Raw genomic sequence first — 19580 nt, forward strand, 5'->3', positions numbered from 1 at the left:
GTGTTGTTTATCAGAGCGTCGCGGCTCCACAGTTTCAGTTTCCCAAATGCTTTAGCCGACCGCGCTAATAAACAGACACACGTTCAGCTCCGTCTCCTTATCATTCAGCGATATCAGTGTAAGATTTTTTTCTGAAAGTTTTCATCGACGTAAATACACGAAGGCAATAAGAGGGGACAGTGGAGATCGTGTCTGCAGTTCCTGGGGCTTTTAAAACGCTGTCAGTAAAAGCCCTCTTAACTCAAATCAGTTTTCAGAGTGTGTAAATGTAACGTCATTATGCTAGTTATAGTGAACTGAAGTTGAAACAGAAGTTAAGACACCTCTGGGATTTTCTTTAAGTTAGGACAGAATGTGGGAAATTGAGTCTAGTTAGGATGTTTCTGTAAAGCCGTTTTCTTATCTGGAGTGAGGATGAGATTATGAACTTGAGAAATAGCTTCTGTCCTAAATTCAGTGCTAACTGAAGTTGTCATGGTGACTGAGCAGATAAGATTTGAGAGTTCGGAAGTTTCTGTAATACGGTCCCAGTTTACAAACGTTCCATAAGTTCACCGAGTTCATATAGAAAACAATGATAAGGGTTATTTAAATATATTTTTGAGTATGTTTACTCGACTTGGCATGTGACCCAAACAGTGTTTGGTTCAGGTCCATCCGGGCGGGGTTAACACGAGAGCTTTTAAGGAATCGTGCGATAATCCTCGAAAGCAAACTGACCCCGTGCAGGGAGAAACAGTGAAGCCACGAAGCTGTGTGCCTGATCACTCACTCACTCTCTCACCCACTCACTCCCTCTGGCAGTCTTCGGACATGGACCCAGCGTGTCCAGCTCTCTCGGACCTGCTCCTCCTCAGCGCTGCTCTTTAGGCTGTTCAGGAGGAAAGTTAACATGGCCCTGTCGCCGCTCACGGGTCTGTCCGTGATGAGTCTGCTCAGTGTGGGCTACCTGTCCTGGGACTGGACGAGCCCCAACCAGGTTGAGAACGAGCCCGGGGCCGCCGTGCCCGGACACCGAGCCCCTCACATCATCTTCATCATGACGGACGACCTGGGCTTCAACGACATCGGCTACCACAACCCAGACATCCGCACACCCACGCTGGACAAGCTGGCCGCCGAGGGGGTCAAGCTGGAGAATTACTACGTGCAGCCCATCTGCACCCCGTCCCGCAGTCAGCTGCTCACGGGCAGGTAGAGCTCACGACTCCCCCTCACGCTAATGAAGCACCCGGCTCTTTTAGCCTTAGATTAGCTAGAACCTGGTGGACAGACGCGGAGAAACTGTACACTTAAAAAAGAATGGTTCTTCTCTGTGTTCTTTAGTAAAGACAGTGGTTCCGTATGTTCTATATAGAATCATTTGCATGCTTCAAAGGTGCTTTGCATGGTGAAATGGTTCTTCAGATTGATGGAAGATGTGTTGCATGGTTCTACATGGAACCTTTTTGAAAATGTTTCTATATAGCACCAAAAAAAGGGTTCTTTTACTGTTACAGTGTCAAGTTTATAAAAATAGAAGAACTTTTTTGGTGCCCTGCAGAACCATTTACAAAAAGAGTCTATAGAACCATATACAACACATTCTCCATCAATCTGAAGAACAATTTCACCATGCAAAGCACCTTTTAAGCATGAAATGGTTCTATATAAAACTCATGGTTCTTTACTAAAGACTAAAACACATTTTTAAGTGTTTATATAATGAAAATTCTGTCATTCTTTTAAAAATTCTGCATAATTAACTTGTAAACAAAGAGTGGTTTGGTGTGAAATGCTCTGTTCTAGAGAAACTTACTGAGTCAGAATTGTTCACAGTGGTGGTGAAAGAAACCAGACGTTTGAAGAGTTTATTGCCTTTAACACTTTCTCACAGAAAGATGTTGCACAAAATGTTTATGAACATGTTGCGTGATGGCTGACACATTGTTTATGATAGTTTCGAGATAAGATTTCGGTCTAAAATGTTAAATAAATAACTACATTCATACATACATACATATATACATAAATGGTGGAGACGTACATGCCAGCATTGTAGCCTAAAGCAAAATAGTCCCTGATGAAAACACTGTTTCACTATTATCAACATTACATATCACTGCTATCAGAACAAAACTTTGTGTCTCCAAAATGGTAACTTCACAGGAGAAGGAAAAACATACTTTACTTTTAATGTAAGTCAATGTAACCAGACTTTTTTCCAGGTCATTTTGGGCCATTTCTTTTGGTCTGTTCATCATGAAATTTACACACAATTTAAAAGGCAACAGGTACTTTTAAACAATGTCAAAAACTGAAAATTGTGGTTTTGTTCTGACAACAGCGATATACAAACTAATTGGTGGTTTTGGGCAGTAAATAAAATGGCTTTATATGTGTTTTGTGGACATCACAACCTCTGGTTCCTATCACCACCACTGTACAGAAATCTGTGTTAGTAAGTTACTCTACAATGAACCATCTCGCATCAAGACGTTTTGTTTACGCCTCTACGTTTTAGTCCTTCACATTTAGTCGTTAATTCCTTGCTCTGTTTTAAATTTAGGAGGGGCAGTATGGTGATATTTTATCATTATCATGATACATTACATTACAATATGCTGTTTTGAGCATATCATACGCAACATCAGTACTTAAAGAACACTGACCGACTGCATGTTTCATTACAAAGAGAGCATCATTAGTCCTATTTGGTTGGATTTAATGCAGTGCAGTATGTGAAACATTGAAGAAAACTCATGTACTCAAAGTTTTTTGATGTGGCACTACTGGTGCATTGCATCTGTGTGTCAAAATATTGTGATGTGTTCTGTGTGTTGTGAAAATGTCTTTGCATACGTTTTGGCATATCACCCACCTCTAATTTCTTCTCTTGGGCCTGTACCAGTTTTACTGCAAAACACACTGATTTTTTGTTGAGTACACTTTTCACTTTCAAGCTTTAGCATTTCATTTCAGACCAAAAGGATTGTGCCAGAAAAGTATCTAACAAACTTCAGGGCCTATGCTGATAGATTATATATATATTGAGTAGTTGTTCTGTAAAGCTCCCTGGGCAGCCCACACTATGCACATTATTGCGCTTTCCCTCATCGGACACAGCTCATTAACTAATTAACAAGCTCCTCATGACTAGAGAAAACACAAAAAATATGCAGAGCATGGGGTCTCTGGGTCTGAATTTGGGAACCTCTGCTATAAGGAACTCAACACCTGAGGAGATTTTTCTGGGCAGATACTTATATTTGCAGTAACAAGGCATTTTTTTTGGAGTGTGGGTTAAGGCTACTCTACTCACCTCTGATCACCATCATCATTATAATCTAAGTCACCCTCATTGTCTTCAATAACAGCTCCCTTTCCTCCCATCAGGTATCAGATTCACACTGGCCTCCAGCATTCCATCATCCGGCCCCGTCAGCCTAACTGCCTGCCTTTTGACCTGGTCACTCTGCCGCAGCGCCTCCAGGAAGCTGGCTACTCTACCCACATGGTGGGAAAATGGCATCTGGGCTTTTACAAGCGGGACTGCGTCCCCACTCGCCGGGGCTTCCACACCTACTTTGGCTCTCTGACGGGGAGCGTGGACTACTACACTTATGACTCCTGCGACGGCCCGGGCATGTGCGGGTATGATCTCCACGAAGGGGAGGCAGTGGCGTGGGGACATAGGGGTAAATATTCCACTCACCTTTACACCCGTAGAGTACGCAAGATCCTAGCATCGCACGACCCGTCAGCACGGCCTCTCTTTATTTTCCTGTCCTTCCAGGCTGTGCACACTCCTTTGCAGTCTCCCAAGGAGTACATCTACCCTTACCGTGGAATGGGGAACGTTCTGCGCCGCAAATATGCCGGCATGGTATCGGCTGTAGATGAGGCAGTGCGGAATGTGACTTATGCACTAAGGAAGTACGGCTACTATCGCAACAGTGTAATCATCTTCTCCACAGATAACGGAGGCCAGCCACTCTTTGGCGGGAGCAACTGGCCTCTCAGAGGCAGGAAAGGGACATATTGGGAAGGAGGTGTCCGTGGAGTGGGCTTTGTCCACAGTCCACTTCTGAGGCAACGAAGGAAGGTCAGCAAGGCGCTGGTCCACATCACCGACTGGTACCCGACACTGGTTGGCCTGGCAGGGGGCAATGTGTCTTGGACCCAGGGGCTGGACGGATACAACATGTGGGAGACTATCAGTGAGGGCAAGGAGTCTCCCCGCCTTGAGATCTTGCACAACATTGACCCGCTCTACGTCCAGGCACGGCACGGCTCCCTCCGGGCTGGGTTCGGCATCTGGAACACAGCCGTGCAGGCGTCAGTTCGGGTGGGAGACTGGAAGCTTTTGACCGGGGAGCCGGGATATGGGGACTGGACTCCTCCACAGATGCTGGGAAACTTTCCAGGAGGCTGGTGGGACTTGGAGCGCCACACAGAGCCGCGCAAATCCGTGTGGCTATTCAATGTTAGCGGAGATCCGTACGAGCGGTACGACGTGGCGGAGAAAAGGCCGGACGTGGTGAAGCAGCTGCTGGCCAGGCTGGCCTTTTATAACCGCACAGCTGTGCCCGTGCGCTACCCGGCCGAAGACCCCAGGGCTGATCCCAGCCTGAATGGGGGCGCCTGGAGGCCTTGGGCTGGGGATGAGGAAGCAGACTGCTGGAACCGAGTTTATCCCAGGAGGAACAAAGACAAGAAGGACAAGAAGAAGAAGTTCAGCAAAATGAGGTCATTTTTTAGGAAACTGAACACAAGGATGATGTCCAATAGAATATGAATGGTGAGATAAATAGGAATGGACAATGTTTATAGAGACTTACTTTTTTTGTAGTAGGATTATACTTGTGGGATCGCATTCCTTAATTTACACAAAGACGAAGAACAATCCTAATGTCCTATGGACAAATTCAGTTGAATACTTGACTGCATTTTATTGCATATTCTACCTCTCTGTTTTTTCTACTCTGGTGATTGTAATTTGCCATTTGTAAGGTCTTACAACGTTTGTATTACAACCTATAGGTGGGCTGAAAAATTAGAGGTAATCATGAATGCATGATTTTTAACTTTACTGTTATTTAGAAAGAGGCAGGACTCATGCATGCTGCATGTTGAAGTCTATAAAAGTTTTACTGACCTGCAGCAGTAGCTATTGACACTATTTGTTGATTTCAGATACTTACTTTCTGGTCCTACACATCTTGAATTAGGTTTTTATTGTCCTCAAAATGATCAACCACTCACCACACGTCATAGCATTTGCCAATTTTTTTGTGATTTTACAGCGAGTAATGGAAATGTATGTCATAAAATGAATAAAATAAAGAAAGCATGCCTGTTGGATGGATATGGCATCTGCCTGAAGACTAGTGTAATTTCTGTAGTGACACTGCTCTCTAGTGGGCACACTGAAATAATACTTCTCTAGAGCACGGGTTCCCAGTTCTGGTCCTGGTGAACCCATGTCCTGCACTTTTTAGTGTTTTCCCTGCTCCAAACATACCTGATCCAAATGTTGAAGTAAGGTTTAGAGCAGGAACAGTAAAATGTGCAGGACTACAGAACCATGGTGATGACTCCATGCTCTAGAGAGCTGGAAGCAAGTGACAACCAGAAGTGTTTAGTAGCTATCTAAACTTAGTTCTGTATGGTCAATGGTGAATTCCACCATTTTTTTTATTTCAGTATAATTTAGTCGTTGTGTGTATGTAGTCTTTCTGAGTAGTTTGATGTGAAATTAATCACTGCTGAGAAACTAACTATCTCATATTTCTTTACAATGTTATTGAAAGGAGTCACAAGGTCTATAATGCAAATATAGCCAAAGATAGGCAAGTATGTATATACCTCTCTGTTGTGGATGTATTTTAAAAATTATGTTTTTTTAAACTTTTATCAGGCATGAGGCAGAGTATTTGTAACCACTGAATGTGTTAGCTTTCTGTGAGGGAGCTTTTAGAGGTGTTCAGACGTCTGGTTCCTATCACCACCAGTGTGATCTGCAAGTTACTCTATAACAACCACTCTGAATGGCATCGTTTACATTTTAACAATTCTGGAGAAATTTAGAAAAATATGTGAAATAGTGAAATATCCCTGAAAGTAAAATGAATTTATGTTTTTAAAAGTGATAATACTTTTACTTACACTGAAGCTGTGAGGAAAGGCCTGCACCTTTTGTCTCGTTCTATTTTAGTTTTTCACACATAGTTTTTAATTTCTTTGTTTTATGAGAATTTCTTTCATTGTGTTCTGATGTTGACATTACCTGGACTGGTGTTGCTCACACCTCTCACTTATCAGCTTTAGTGTTTTTATGTAGATCAAAACGATCCTAAAAAGAGTGCTGTTGCTGTCTGTGCTGTTGCTGCATGTACTGCAGTTCTATAGGAAACTATAGGAGTTTTTTTTTTACCTGATTCTTGTTTGGTAGCTACTTTTATTTGTACTTTAGTCATTATTTCACAGTATACGTTATGATACGGCTTTGACTAGAGAATAGGTTTAGGCTAGTCTACCCAGCTTATATCAGTGTGTAATGAGGTCAGTGTGAACCCTGGTCTGTGAGATGTTCACCTAACGAGAGAGCAAACATATTTTTATACTGTACATAACTTATTAAATTCTTGGTTAAGTTACGAATATACAGTGCAATGGCATAAAACACAAAAAAAAGAGAAAAAAACCTAAAAACTTCCCCTCGGACCACCACAGGCATTGTGCTTTGGCCTCCCAAAACAAAAACATTGGGCACCCTGCTCTAAACAAGTTGTTGAGAGAGATTCTCCTCCAGCAGAAGAAAATGCAAAGAAGACTGCAGTAATTTATGAAGCAGAAATATATCGAATTTATTACCACATCATTTGTTTACATGTGATATGGTGCCCTCTAGAACTATTGGCACCCCTGTTAGTATATGATAATACAGGTAATAATACATTATTATAATAATTAATAATAATTAATAATAAAACACTATATGCATTCATAATAGTTATTATTATTATTATTATTATTATTATTATATACTATTACTACGAACTACTACTACTACTACCAATAATAATAATAATAATAATAATAAAAGCTTAGCTTTGTGTTTTTTTGTTTATTTTAACATCTTGAACATAAACACCCATGATAAACAGATACTATCAATAATACATCATTATATGCATTAATAATAGTTTTTATTACAATGTTTAAAAATTGTTCTTTTAAAAAATATCGGGGGTCCCTGCCTTCCCATCAGCCCACTATGCAGGTGCAGCCTACTGTGATGCTAATAATAATAATAATAATAATAATAATAATAATAATAATGATAAAAAGAAGAAGAAGAAGAAAAGCTTAGCTTTGTGTTTTTAAAGTTTATTTTTACAACCTGAACATGAACACATATGATAAACGGATACTATTAATAATACAACACAATATGCATTCATGATAGTTATTATTATTATTATTATTATTATTATATACTACTACTACTACTACCGGTAGTAATAATAATAATAATAATAATAAAAGCTTAGCTTCGTGTTTTTTAATGTTTATTTTAACAACTTAAACATAAACACCCATGATAAACAGATACAATCAATAATACAACATTATATGCATTAATAATAGTTTTTATTACAATGTTTAAAAAATTGTGCATTGAAAAATATCGGGGGCCCCTGCCTTCCCATCAGCCCACTATGCAGGTGCAGCCCACTGCGATGCTCTCCACCACGGTCCTGTAGCGCGGCACGCATTTCTTACGGCGCCCCCTGCGGCCGGGCGGCGCATCGCAGAGCAGCCTGCGCACCGGGAGTTGCGTGTAGATGAGCGCGCTGCTCATGGAGCGGTCCTCCTGCATGGTGAACGGGTTGATGCAGCCTGAGCACGAGCACTTCGCCTCCGGGATGTCCACTGGCCGGCGCTTCTCATCATGGTTGATTCTGTACAGAGACCCACAGCAGAGCTGTTACCACACGCAGCTTTGGAGGTCTGACTAGCAGTGATGTGACTGTGAGTGCAGTCTAGTTACATTTACCCACCTACGCTACATGTTTAAAAAAACTTCTACTAGATGTGTTAGGAACTGATACTCACCTGGTACTTTTCACTCAAGTCGGCTTTTGGTTACAACTTATACTTTTACTTGAGCCATTATTTCACATACAGTACTTTCCCATATGTAAGCTAGGCCTGCCCACTTGCTATGTAAAAGGATTCAGTGTAGAGAAACTTGTTTGACACCAGGGGTCGCAATGTCTACAATGCAAATCTAGACACTTTGTTTACCATCCATAACAACCAGTGAACCTACATGTGTCTTCTAAATCTGTAAATGTAATGTCGAAAACTTTAGTAAATCTAAAAAAAAGCTTTCTCTGACTTCCTGAATGTACCTTCCCACCATAAATGGCTTTAAAAAAGGACAGTTGCTGTGCAATAGTGTCTGAGGCATAGTCAGCATATTTATAACCATTTTTATATGTAATTCCTTTCTGTGAGGTAGTTTTTAGAGGTATTAAATGCTTTGGATGTCAGGTTCCTATCACAACTACTGTGAGCCACTCAAACAAACAGAAAAAAAAACACACACACATTAACCATTACACCCTTTTTATCAGGTATTGTATTTTCTATGTTATTTTGTACAACCTTTACATTAAATAGCCAAACTATGCATTGTCTACCTTTTAGTGACCCCTTTATTTTAAATACAGGGTGTCAAACAATGCCATACCATGCTTATGATTTTACAATATACTTTTTCATTAAAGGGCTCAGTTGTGACTGTGTTTCTGTAGAGTGCTGTAACCACCCTGAATGTTTGCATGTTTAACACATTTATTTATTTATTTATTTAGAATTATTTAAAAATCAATGGATTTGCCCTTTGGGTTCTGGAAGTTTCATCCAGAATATGTGATTCTGATTCTGCATATCATCAGTTTATTATGTATTGTTTATGTTACACTCTGTAATTACTCTTAGCTGTTAGTTTTCCTGCTTTAGCTGTCATGTTACCCCTTGTTTGCTAGGCAGCTCCCACAGTGCATTATTAGGCATTTTATTTGCAGTGCCACCCCAAGCTAGCTGCATTAAAATATCTCCCTTGTGAAAGTCTATCTTAAAAAATCATAAGCCAGTGTAACCCAACAGTGCATACTAATGTTAACTGAACCAAAAACAGTTGCTACTGTACTCTAACTAACTGACTAAATAACTAACTGCCCACATTTCAGTTTATTGCTCTGAACTACACTTGACTAAATTCCATTAGGTAGTGCAGGAGATGCTTAGCCCACCTGTAGGACCATGGGGAGAGGCTTCGACTGTTGGACATCCATAGCTGGCGATCCACCACACATTTGGTTTTGGAAAGAGCTGGGTTGCTCTTCACTTGAGACACCATGTCCTCTATGGTCTTGTCAAAGTCCATCTCTCCTGACCCTGCTGTAGCCTCACCGGTCAAGATTGGATCCAGGGGCATTCTGAAAGAAGATCCATTCCTCTGGGGCTGAGGTTCCTGTTGGCTCTCCAGTTTTCGCCTCCGTGTCTTCCCCTCTTTATGCGCCTCCGTCCACACCAAAACATTCACCACCATCAGGAACATTACCAACTGTTGGAGACAGCTGGTGAGCGTCTGACCAAAATCTTTCTCCCACATCCATTCAAAAGCAGCTAATACTACTCACCTCATTCCAGAATTTGCCCATGATTTCCAGTTAAGACACTCCACATTTAATACAGGGGATCAACCATGTATTGAATGCCTTTGCAGAGAGGAAACCTTGTAGGATCAGTAATGAAAACCTTACACTCCAGGTTTTGTCACGGGTAGGGACACACCTGTGCTTTGCAGCTCAAGGTGTGGCCAGAGGAACATAAGAATCTGAGAGTTTGCACTGTGCTGCAGCGCTGCATCCACTGCTGCTTTAAAAATGCACATGAGAACATAATACACAGTCATTTAACAGGCAGACTTTGCCATATACTGTGTTTGCTATTCCATGCTGATGGCAGTTCTGATCAATATTTACTTTATTGTCTGAATTCATGTGACATGTTGCTATGTTAGTATATGAGGACAGCACTAAATAAATATGTCATGATCTTGGTCTAAGAGTGCTTGGAACCGCATGTACAGTACTGTTCAAAAGTCAGAGACCCTTAATTTATTTAATTTCTTGTCAAAACAGTCATTAAGTCATTAACTAGTTGCTCATTTTTGCAGGAGATATTTCTGAGAAAATTAGATATAAGATAATCCATTGGCATAACTTTAAGGGGAAAGTCAAAGGAAAATCATGAGTTTCCAAAATTGATAATGAGAAAATGATAAAGAAAATACAGAGAAAATGGGACTCCTAGCATCAAGACCTGGTAGACCACCAAAACTGTCCCCATCAGATAAAGAGTACTTAGTGCTTTCGTCATCCTTCCACTGTAAGACGACAACTCAACACTATGAGTCTGAAAGGGTGTGTAGCTGTCAAGGAGCCCTTACTAAGAAAAGGAAATAGACAAAAAAGAAGAGAACTTACAAATCAAACAAAAGAGCTGCTGATATTCTCAAAATAATGGACAAAAAATACAACTAATTTCTAAGACTGAACTTTGAAGGTGAAGAAAAATATCCCTGAAAAACTGTAGGAGCGGAAACACTAAATACTAAAAAACGTGATATTACATTTAGGTGTTATGTTCTATTCCTGATGCTGAAAAAGGAACAACTTACTCTTAATTGCTTTGACTTTGCGCAGTTCTGTGTAATTATTTTGAAACCAGCCAAAATTTGTATTGAGAATAGAACAAAGTGTGTATTATATGCAGCATAACTAGCCCAAAACCTTGAATCATCGAGACTTTGTGTTTTGTTGTGCTGTCCATGTGTGCTCTTTACTTAGAAATGCCTTTTATTCGTTTTTCAGGATGGTCTTAACCCTGTTCACACTAAGCAAACAACCAGGACTTTGAAGGTCTACAGATGCACGCTGGGAACTCCCTCTTATAGAATGGTGCCAGGCATTGCGGATGTGAGCCATCAAAGGTTCTCTCTTTGATCCTCTTTGTATTGGCATGTTTATTTCAATGGGTCCTATTGAGGTAGCCAAAGAAAGAACACCTGCTTCCATGGCATGTTAGCGCAGTTCAGTTGGGAGGTTTCCTTTTCAAAAGAACAGAGATTTTAAGTGTTTTGAAGCCCATCTGTAAAGTCAGATTGGTCCAGAAATGTAACTTGTGAAAATGTATTTACAGCAGTATAGACCAGCTATTCTTACTTCGAGAATAACAAATGAATGTGGTCTACATCTGCACCCTACACTGTTAGAAATAAAGGTGCTGTGCAGGTACAGTTTTTGTTCATGAAGGTACAAACAATGTAAAAGTACCCTCAAGGGTACAACAGTGGTTTTAAAGTTCAATTGTGTGCCCTAAGTAAGTTTTTCCCAGTGGAAAAGTACATATTTGTATCTTTTTATAATCTAATGTTTTAAAACAGAACCATAAAATAAAAACCCTGGAGACGAGGCGGGGTTCGTGGAGTCAATACAACTTAGAAAATATAATTTTAATGGACTATGGTACAATTATGTTTCCTGAGTAAAAGTACTCAGATGTACCTTTGAGAGTACCACCCTGGTGACAAGAGGGGTACTGCCCCAGTGACAGTTCCTTTTTTCTGAGAATGTAATGCCCATATAATCCATTCTTATTGCTGTGTGAGATGAAGTACCTGAGCAATTACTGGAATAATCCACAAACCTGGAATAATCGTAGTGTAGTAAAGTGCATGCAAATGAATCCATGACACAGTGTTTATTGGGAAGAATCTTCCTCCTAAAAGTCACACAAAAGAATGTAGACAGAGTTCTGTCACAATAAAAGCTAGAAAAAAGGGCTTACCAAAATAAATGAATAAACAGTGGAGATTAATCCTTTAATGTGTTATTTTAGCTAACTAGAGGTTGAATAAATGATTTTTTAAAAACATACTACAAAGTTTCCTGTAGTCTCTAAAAATGGGGATGTAAATTGTACCTAAATAAACACTGCAGTTCAATTCCTGGTTGTGGGCTCAGTTAATCATTATTCATGATCTACTGTTTTTACTAAAAAGGGTTCACACTCACTGTATGATCCATTTATTTTTCAGTTTTTTTTTTTTTACACAACATCTTGCTTTAAACATCTTAAAAAGCATGGAGGCTTTTTTGGCAGAGACTGATTAATGAATGTCAAAACCTTTTGTTTCATTTTGTTGGTGCTCTCTGATTTTACAATCACCATTTAATGGTTTCTATGGGTTTTTTCAGCAGCATTTGTGTTTGTGTGGAGAAAGCCTGGAGAAAGTCTGAGGCTGTTTTTCTGTTCATTGAAGGAATCATAAACTCAGAAGTGTATAAAGATATTTTGGATGCAAACCTGCAGAAGTCTGCAAAGAAAACTGCCCAAATTAACATGTTCAGCCACTTTTTTAAAGAATACTTCCTCAAAAAGTATTCTTTAAAAAAGTATTCAAGGTTCTATATAGAACCATTTTCTTTACTAAAGAACCCTTGAAGAACCACCATTTTTATGTGTGTATTTATAAATGTTAATTGAAAAAAGGGAAACTCAAATGTCACGAAGAGTCATAATTCGATATATAATATTCAATAATAATAATAATAATAATAATAATAATGATGATGATTAAATAAAAACACACAAAAAAAATGTATCTCTCTTTTTTCGATTTTTATTTCACTACATCATTTAAACGCAGAACCTGCTCCATAAAACTTGATTGAAATGAACCATGGACCATAAAAAAAGGTAATGAAGGTTTTTGCCTTCTCCTGTAAGTCACCGTTTTGGACATAAATGGACAGCGATGTTATGTGTTTCCCTCTATGAATGTAAAGTGAATGTAAATGTGAGCTGTGGTTGGTATTGATAACTCAGTGACGCGTATCTGATCAGAACAGTAACTTTAATCGTCTCAGTTGATGATTTGAACCCGAGCTGAAGTCTGAAGCTCCTCCCGCTGTTCGCGTTTCCAATTATCGCGATATTTGGTGCTCGACTAATTCGGGCGGAAGTAGTTTAGGAGCCTCTTTTCCGGCGGCCATAGCGGAATACTCGGTAGGGTGAGAGACGCTGGCAATGCTGTTTAAGTTTAATCTCTGTCCATCCTTACCGGTTTAACGTGTGTGTAATCCAAATCACAGACTGACGGTATAGAACATCACAAATGTTATTATGGTTGTGTTATTTCTGAATGATTTGCCTCCAGTCGCCGGTATTTTGGCCGAAGAGCAGAGCTAGCTTGTTGCTAGCGGTCTAGCACTGATCTGCCCGACTCTGTTATAAATATTCCTCCTTTCGCGCTCAGAGGGGCAGTTTATACAGACTGGAGGCCAAATGTGAAGCCGTGCTGTGTGTTTAAGAAAAAGAAAGGCGTTCAGTTTGCAGTGGTAGTTGTTAATGAGTGCTAAGGGTGGTCGCGGCTTCTGTAGTGGGGAATGTTTGGCTAAGTTAGACCCGTGTCAAAGACGCGCCGACTGTAGCTGGAAGACTACTATTAAGTATTGTGACTGTAAAAAAGCCAAGTACTTGTTTGTGGTGGCTGGAGGGTGACTATTATCAACCAACACTCAAACTTGTTCATCTAGAGTCGCCTGATCTTACTAGCGTGTGTTAAATTCTCACGATTTGTAAGGTGTGCGCTCTGCGGCTGTTGATTGCTCTTAGCGGGCTGACTGGTCTGCACTTTTTTATGCTCCATAGCCACCATGAAGATCAATCCGTTTGTGACCTCCTCTCGGCGCAAGAACCGCAAGAGGCACTTTAATGCCCCTTCACACATCCGCAGGAAGATCATGTCCTCTCCTCTTTCCAAAGAGCTCCGCCAGAAGTACAACGTAAGGTCCATGCCCATCCGTAAGGACGATGAGGTCCAGGTAAGCCCTTGAGAGTTTATAAGTCATGTTGCTTTGATATATTTCGACTGATGTATTACAGAGCAGTTTGTTTTTGGGAGAAACTAGTGAATTTACTTGTCTTTTTAAAGAGAACAGGTTTTTTGTGCTCTGTGTTGTATTCATGTGAACTTCCTACCATGCTTGTAACTTGTTACTGTTTTGCTCGTTACATGAACCTCATTAGTTGACAGTCATTTTGAAATTGTGGGGCCTTTCTACTCATTTGTCTCCAAACTGCAGGACTTGAGGAGGCAGTTACTGTTCTAGATAATTACATTTTTTGAGGCTTAATTTTCCTGCTTTTGTTGTTTTCCTCTGTTGTGACCAGGTTGTCCGGGGACACTACAAAGGCCAGCAGATTGGCAAAGTTGTCCAGGTGTACAGGAAGAAGTACGTCATCTACATTGAGCGTGTGCAGCGTGAGAAGGCCAATGGCACCACAGTCCATGTTGGCATCCACCCTAGCAAGGTACGAGATCGATGCTTAAGGATGATTGTGATCTGTTAAATTAGTGTTGCTGTAGTGTTTAGTCTGATGACAGGGAAGCTTTAGTCCATACTATTGTGCCTTTCTCAAACTCAAGGTTACTATCAAAGTGTAATGACAACCGTAGAAAAACTGCATCATACAGGAGATACTGTGGGATAGGGACTCAGTGTTGAATAAAAAGTTTTCAGTTTAGCTCTGAAAGTAGAGAGCGGTTATGGATATTTTAGGGTGGATGATCTGTCACTTAAAGTCTGGTCAGTGTGACCACTAGCAGTAAAGGAGCTAAACTAGATAACTGGGGCTATGTAACATTGATCAGCCTTACACTCCTGTAATCCAGCGAAGTAAAATCCTAGACGAGAAGTTTGCCACTGCACTAATCCCATTTTTGTTGTAAAAATTATTCAGCTACTTTGAAACCTATTGGAGGCAAATCTGGCCAAAAAAAAAATAAAATTAAAACAATAAAATGTAAATGCAAACCTTTTTGCCATTACTTTTTCCAAACATCTGTGCAAGTATCCTGCTAAAATTGAAAATGAAATGAAATACCTACATAAAATAAAAATAAATTTAAAACTGCCATGTCATTTCATTTTAGTACTTATTCTGGTGTTTCATGGTCATATCTAAAATGAAAAAGCTAATAGAGAAAAGAAAATCCAAGCTTTACTTTGGCTTTGCCTTTTCTTCATGAAATGCAGAATGCGTAACGAAACTAATCAAAGTGCAATGTCTACGGTCTTATTTCTTTTTCGTTGCAATAGGCTGCATATCTAACAAAATGAAAATGCAAAATGGATAAATCGCCAGCAAAGTGACAGTTTGCAGTTCAGTTTTCGGCGTGGACGTGTCAATAAAAAGGCAAATGCAAACGGACATCGGCGCCACCTGCTGGAGGTTTACTTTTCATTTGCCACTTTGCTTTTTCTTTTTCAAATTGACCAACATGCAAATATATGTTAATTAGCACTAGGCGGGCTCAGGGGTACAATTTAGGGCATCCTTAGACCTCAGAGTCAGAATGGCCTCATTCCTCGGACTAAACCACTCAGGAAAAAACAGTCATGTCTCAGATCCGGTGTAACTGAACATCAGACCAAATGGCCTCAGAACAAACCAGTATATGCTTGACCAGTACTGCGTTGTAAAATTTACCCTGTAGCCCCGCGTAGGGCTGATTAACACACATTTCATGTTGGTCAATTTGAAAACGAAAAAGCAAAGTAGCAAATGAAAAGTAAATCTCCAGCAGATGGCGCCGATGTTCGTTTGTATTTGCCTTTTTATTTGGACACTTTAAGCGCGTCCACGTCAAACTGAATCGCAAACTGTGACTTTGCTGTTTTTGCTGTTTATTTTTCATTTTGTCAGATATGCAGCCTATTGCTACGAAAAATAAATAAGAATGTAAACACTGCATTTTGATTTTAGTTTTGACATGTATTATGCGTTTCATGAAGAAAGACAAAGCCAAAGTGAAGCTTGGATTTTCTTTTCACTATTAGCTTTTTCATTTTAGATTTGGCCATGAAATACCAGAATAAGTACTAAAATGAAATGACAGCTGTTTTAAATGTATTTTTTGTCACTAATGGCTCGTGCTCATGTGAAAAATTAAATTGCAAAATTTAGGTATTTCATTTTTTAATTTTGGCAGGATATTTGCACAGATGTTTGGAAAAAGAAATGGCAAAAAGAGGTTGGCATTTACATTTTGTTTTTGTTTTAATTTTAATTTCTTTTTTGGCTGAATTTGCTTCCCATAGAAACCAGTCTCATGACAGTTTTGCTCAGGCTGCACAATTGAGAATCTGCTAGCAAGCGTCTTTCGTGGACTGGAGACTGCTTCATTTTTCCTTTCTTTTGCACAGTGTGAATGCTAGTTGCTGTGTAATTCAGAAAGCCAAAAAGAGATGTAATTTTGTAAATTTCTCATCACTGTCTAACCCACATTAGCTGGCATTTAATTGATAACACACAAGCCTAAAATAAAGAACTTGTTAAATTTACCAGAAATGTTTTGCAGCCTACATTAACTAACATAGCAGATAACGTTCATTCCCTGCTCAACAAGTGGGGTTAAGAAAAAAACAGAATGCTGTGCCGTATTTTGTGTGTCACAGAGAAAATTCAACAGTGTCCTGGTCCTCATTTGCTCAGTTTTATTAGACATAAGATACTGAGATTGGAGCTTGGTTGATTGTATTGCTGAATGTCAGATGTTATGTTTTGGTAGGATCAAAAATCTGGGTGTGCAGTGTTTTTTGTAAAGAAATCACACGACCACTGATGGTCTCATTTTTCATAACTGGTCTTCCACTTACTCAGGATCCTTCTGGATTTTCTTTATTGGTTGGATCAAGTCAGTAGAATAGGCAGATTTGCAGTACTAGATTATAATAGGAAACACTCGCCTCTGAAACTGTAGGCTCTTTGTGATGTCTCTGGCTTTAACTGAACCAAGATGTTTAAGAAATGTTTAAAGAACTAGTTTATAGTCCCATTTACATGCAGACCAGCACGCTGAGTGTACAAGGTGAAACATGCACATAAGTTTAGCCATGTTTTTGATTTGCTGCTGTTAAAAAAAAAAGGCGCTTTTTTTTTTTTTTTAATTCTTGCTCATGTTAGTTTTGGTGACAAAGCAGTCATCACGCCACATGATAAGCACAAAAGTCCATTTGAGTCATTGTAGAGATCTAAGTGTTGGTCTCTAAAATATCAGATATATTGTACATGCGGGTTAGTTTGTTTGGATGGTGCCTGTTGTGGTAGAGGCCTGTAGTGCGATGACACAGATGATAAATTCTGTTTTTCTTTCAAATACAGGCAGGACGTACTAGTTGGCTGAGTTTTTTGCATATTCTGAATGTTGGTGTAGACTGAAACTGATCAGATATTTGCTTTGCCTTTTAAATTTGTTATTGTGAGAGCTTGATATACAGAAGCTCTTATACAGACAGGGCTGTAGAATTCAGATTATCTTTACCGTACAGTTGTACGCAAAAAATTTGAACACTTGGTCAATTTAACATGTGAACTAGTGAAAATAAGTTGAAACATTCTCTACAGAGAACAAACTTAAATGTCTTAAATTTTAGTGCACATTTTTATTTGATTATGTATTGGGCAAAAATAAACTACCCCAGTATATTAAGTTCAGTAAATAAACAGTAATTGTGCCTCTGTAGAGAATGTGATGACTTGTTTAAGTGAAAACATGTTTTTGTCCAAAGGTGTCCAAACTTTTGCATATGACTGTATGGTGCAGCAGTTTATCACCAATTCAGTGTAATTCAGGTTAGGTAGTTAAACACCAGAATTTAATTTCAGTTGCATACCTTTTTACTTATTTATTTTAAGTTGCGGTTTGTTTGAAAATGTGTTTTGAGCTGTTTCCCTAATGGTGTATTGCTGGCGGCTGTGCTTTTCTTTTAAAGCCAGAGTGTTGATGAACACTGCCAGTCCTGCTTACTTACTCTTTGGTGCATTCTTACATCAAGACAATTTATTTTTGCCAACTTCTTGGTTTCCCAAATGCTTTGTAGCATGAAGAAGCTTCTACAGAGTTAGTGATGTGAAATGTAAAGTGCGTTTTTTAATTTTTTTTTGTACAGGTTGTTTTGTGCAAATGTAAATCATTGTTTTGTTTGTGTTCACCAGGTCGTGATTACCAGGCTGAAGCTCGACAAGGATCGCAAAAAGATCCTGGAGCGCAAAGCCAAGTCTCGGCAAGATATCAAGGAGAAGGGCAAATACAAGGAGGAGACCATTGAGAAAATGCAAGAGTGAACATTATCTTTTGCTAACAATAAAAGACTGTAAAATCAAAATCTCATGTAGTTTGGATCATTGTGTGGGTGTTTATGGTCTTATTCATTTGTCAGTATCAAGATGCTTTCATTCTTATTTTTACCAAATGCTTTATTAGTGCCTGCTATAGTTCAGCAGACCGGACTGGAATTGAGTAAATTGTTATTACAGCTGTATGACAATTCTGCTTTAAAGAAAAACGTATATGCGGAGTTGCTAACTTACTGGGTACATTGCTGTGCTGAATGGTCCATCATGCATGTGTGTCTGGTCAGTGGTGGTCCTGTTGTGGTCCTTTACCATTGATGGACAGGGTAGGGGTGGACTGATAAATTGTGTAGACACAAATAAGCTATAGACAGTAATTGTAAACCAACAATGTCCCTGTTTGATAGGTGTATCTGAAGTAAGAGGTTATTACTCTTGGAAGTATTTGGTTTTACGTTTTGAGAAAATGTAATTTAAAAATAGTTCAAATTGTTTACATTCAGAATCTTAAATGTGTGAAAAAGCCTGTGAGTTAATTTAAATGTTTTTTTTTTGTTGTTTTTTTTTTTGCTCTAATAAGTAATATGACTCACATCCTCATACCAGTGTTATAAAAGGCTTACAGTACATCTGAACCGGGTCATTTGTTTCTGATTTCTACATTGAAAACCAGTAAAAATGTGGACATGTGTAAAAGCCTTTGGGTACTAAACTGACGCATAAACTGACAGTTTAGTGCAGTGATGTAGTTCCATCATCTATTACCCCTGTGTCAAACACAAGGCCCGTGGGACAAATCAGACCCGTAAAGGCATTTTGATTTTCTATTCATATTAGCCCGTTTCACAATGCGCTGCACTACAGTCCCCAGCATGCACTGCAACGTAATGTTCGCTACTCTCCTACCCCAACAACAATATGGGACAGCGATTCCACACCAGTCATATCACCAAACACACCTGCTGCATTTCAGCTGCAGTTCAACCAATATACACACGTGACGTCAGCTCAGAAGCGTATAAATGAACTTGCAGCAAAGAAAGGATGCCCGGTGTCTACTGCAAACGAATAGGTTTAAAAGACCGAGCTACTGGAGACATTTAAATTTTGAACATTTCAAGTATCCATGTACTATTTAAAGGTCTACTACAAGTGCTTATATTTCACTGCTTATGTTTTTGCATATTTTTAATAAACAGTGGCCAGTTTGGGGTTACAGCTCAAAAGCATTTTTTCTCTGGCCCACGGATTTGTTGAGATTTTTGACACCCCTGATCTATTAGAACATTCACTCCATATCGTGATGTGGAGGGGCAGAC

At 39.4% G+C, this 19580-nt stretch overlaps 3 protein-coding genes across 4 annotated transcripts; 2 read left to right on the top strand and 1 right to left on the bottom strand.

The window, feature by feature from the left end:
* Positions 1 to 892: 892 nt before the first annotated feature.
* arsia (arylsulfatase family, member Ia) lies at positions 893 to 4777 on the top strand. The gene is made up of 2 exons (XM_036575442.1): positions 893 to 1194; positions 3376 to 4777. The coding sequence occupies exons 1-2, from the start codon at positions 893 to 895 to the stop codon at positions 4775 to 4777; spliced, it is 1704 nt and encodes a 567-aa protein (XP_036431335.1).
* Positions 4778 to 7693: 2916 nt separating this feature from the next.
* LOC118811287 (interleukin-17B-like) lies at positions 7694 to 9858 on the bottom strand. The gene is made up of 3 exons (XM_036575443.1): positions 9696 to 9858; positions 9306 to 9619; positions 7694 to 7946 (listed from the first exon to the last, which is right to left on the bottom strand). The coding sequence occupies exons 1-3, from the start codon at positions 9714 to 9716 to the stop codon at positions 7694 to 7696; spliced, it is 588 nt and encodes a 195-aa protein (XP_036431336.1). The 5' UTR covers positions 9717 to 9858.
* Positions 9859 to 13069: 3211 nt separating this feature from the next.
* On the top strand, positions 13070 to 18293 carry rpl26 (ribosomal protein L26). 2 transcript variants are annotated; one of them, XM_036575734.1, is made up of 4 exons: positions 13070 to 13128; positions 13774 to 13946; positions 14296 to 14436; positions 18124 to 18293. In XM_036575734.1, exons 2-4 carry the CDS (start codon positions 13779 to 13781, stop codon positions 18250 to 18252), a joined length of 438 nt encoding a protein of 145 aa, XP_036431627.1. In that variant the 5' UTR covers positions 13070 to 13128; positions 13774 to 13778; the 3' UTR covers positions 18253 to 18293. The 2 variants fall into 2 exon arrangements, with proteins under 2 accessions (XP_036431627.1, XP_036431628.1); XM_036575735.1 differs by having other exon boundaries at positions 13104 to 13221.
* The last annotated feature ends 1287 nt before the right edge of the window (positions 18294 to 19580 follow it).

Source organism: Colossoma macropomum, unplaced genomic scaffold (assembly GCF_904425465.1).
Source record: "Colossoma macropomum unplaced genomic scaffold, Colossoma_macropomum, whole genome shotgun sequence".
Taxonomy (NCBI): domain Eukaryota; kingdom Metazoa; phylum Chordata; class Actinopteri; order Characiformes; family Serrasalmidae; genus Colossoma; species Colossoma macropomum.

What these genes read in the sequence shown, in the direction of transcription:
- arsia (XM_036575442.1), top strand. Translation starts at nt 893, where the DNA reads ATGGCCCTGTCGCCGCTCACGGGTCTGTCCGTGATGAGTCTGCTCAGT. An exon ending in AGTCAGCTGCTCACGGGCAG is followed by an intron (nt 1,195 to 3,375) that starts GTAGAGCTCACG and finishes TCCTCCCATCAG; the next exon opens with GTATCAGATTCACACTGGCC.
- LOC118811287 (XM_036575443.1), bottom strand. Translation starts at nt 9,716, where the DNA reads ATGGGCAAATTCTGGAATGAG. An exon ending in TGGGCAAATTCTGGAATGAG is followed by an intron (nt 9,620 to 9,695) that starts GTGAGTAGTATT and finishes TGTCTCCAACAG; the next exon opens with TTGGTAATGTTCCTGATGGT. An exon ending in CTCTCCCCATGGTCCTACAG is followed by an intron (nt 7,947 to 9,305) that starts GTGGGCTAAGCA and finishes GTCTCTGTACAG; the next exon opens with AATCAACCATGATGAGAAGC.
- rpl26 (XM_036575734.1), top strand. Translation starts at nt 13,779, where the DNA reads ATGAAGATCAATCCGTTTGTGACCTCCTCTCGGCGCAAGAACCGCAAG. An exon ending in GTAAGGACGATGAGGTCCAG is followed by an intron (nt 13,947 to 14,295) that starts GTAAGCCCTTGA and finishes TGTTGTGACCAG; the next exon opens with GTTGTCCGGGGACACTACAA. An exon ending in TTGGCATCCACCCTAGCAAG is followed by an intron (nt 14,437 to 18,123) that starts GTACGAGATCGA and finishes TGTGTTCACCAG; the next exon opens with GTCGTGATTACCAGGCTGAA.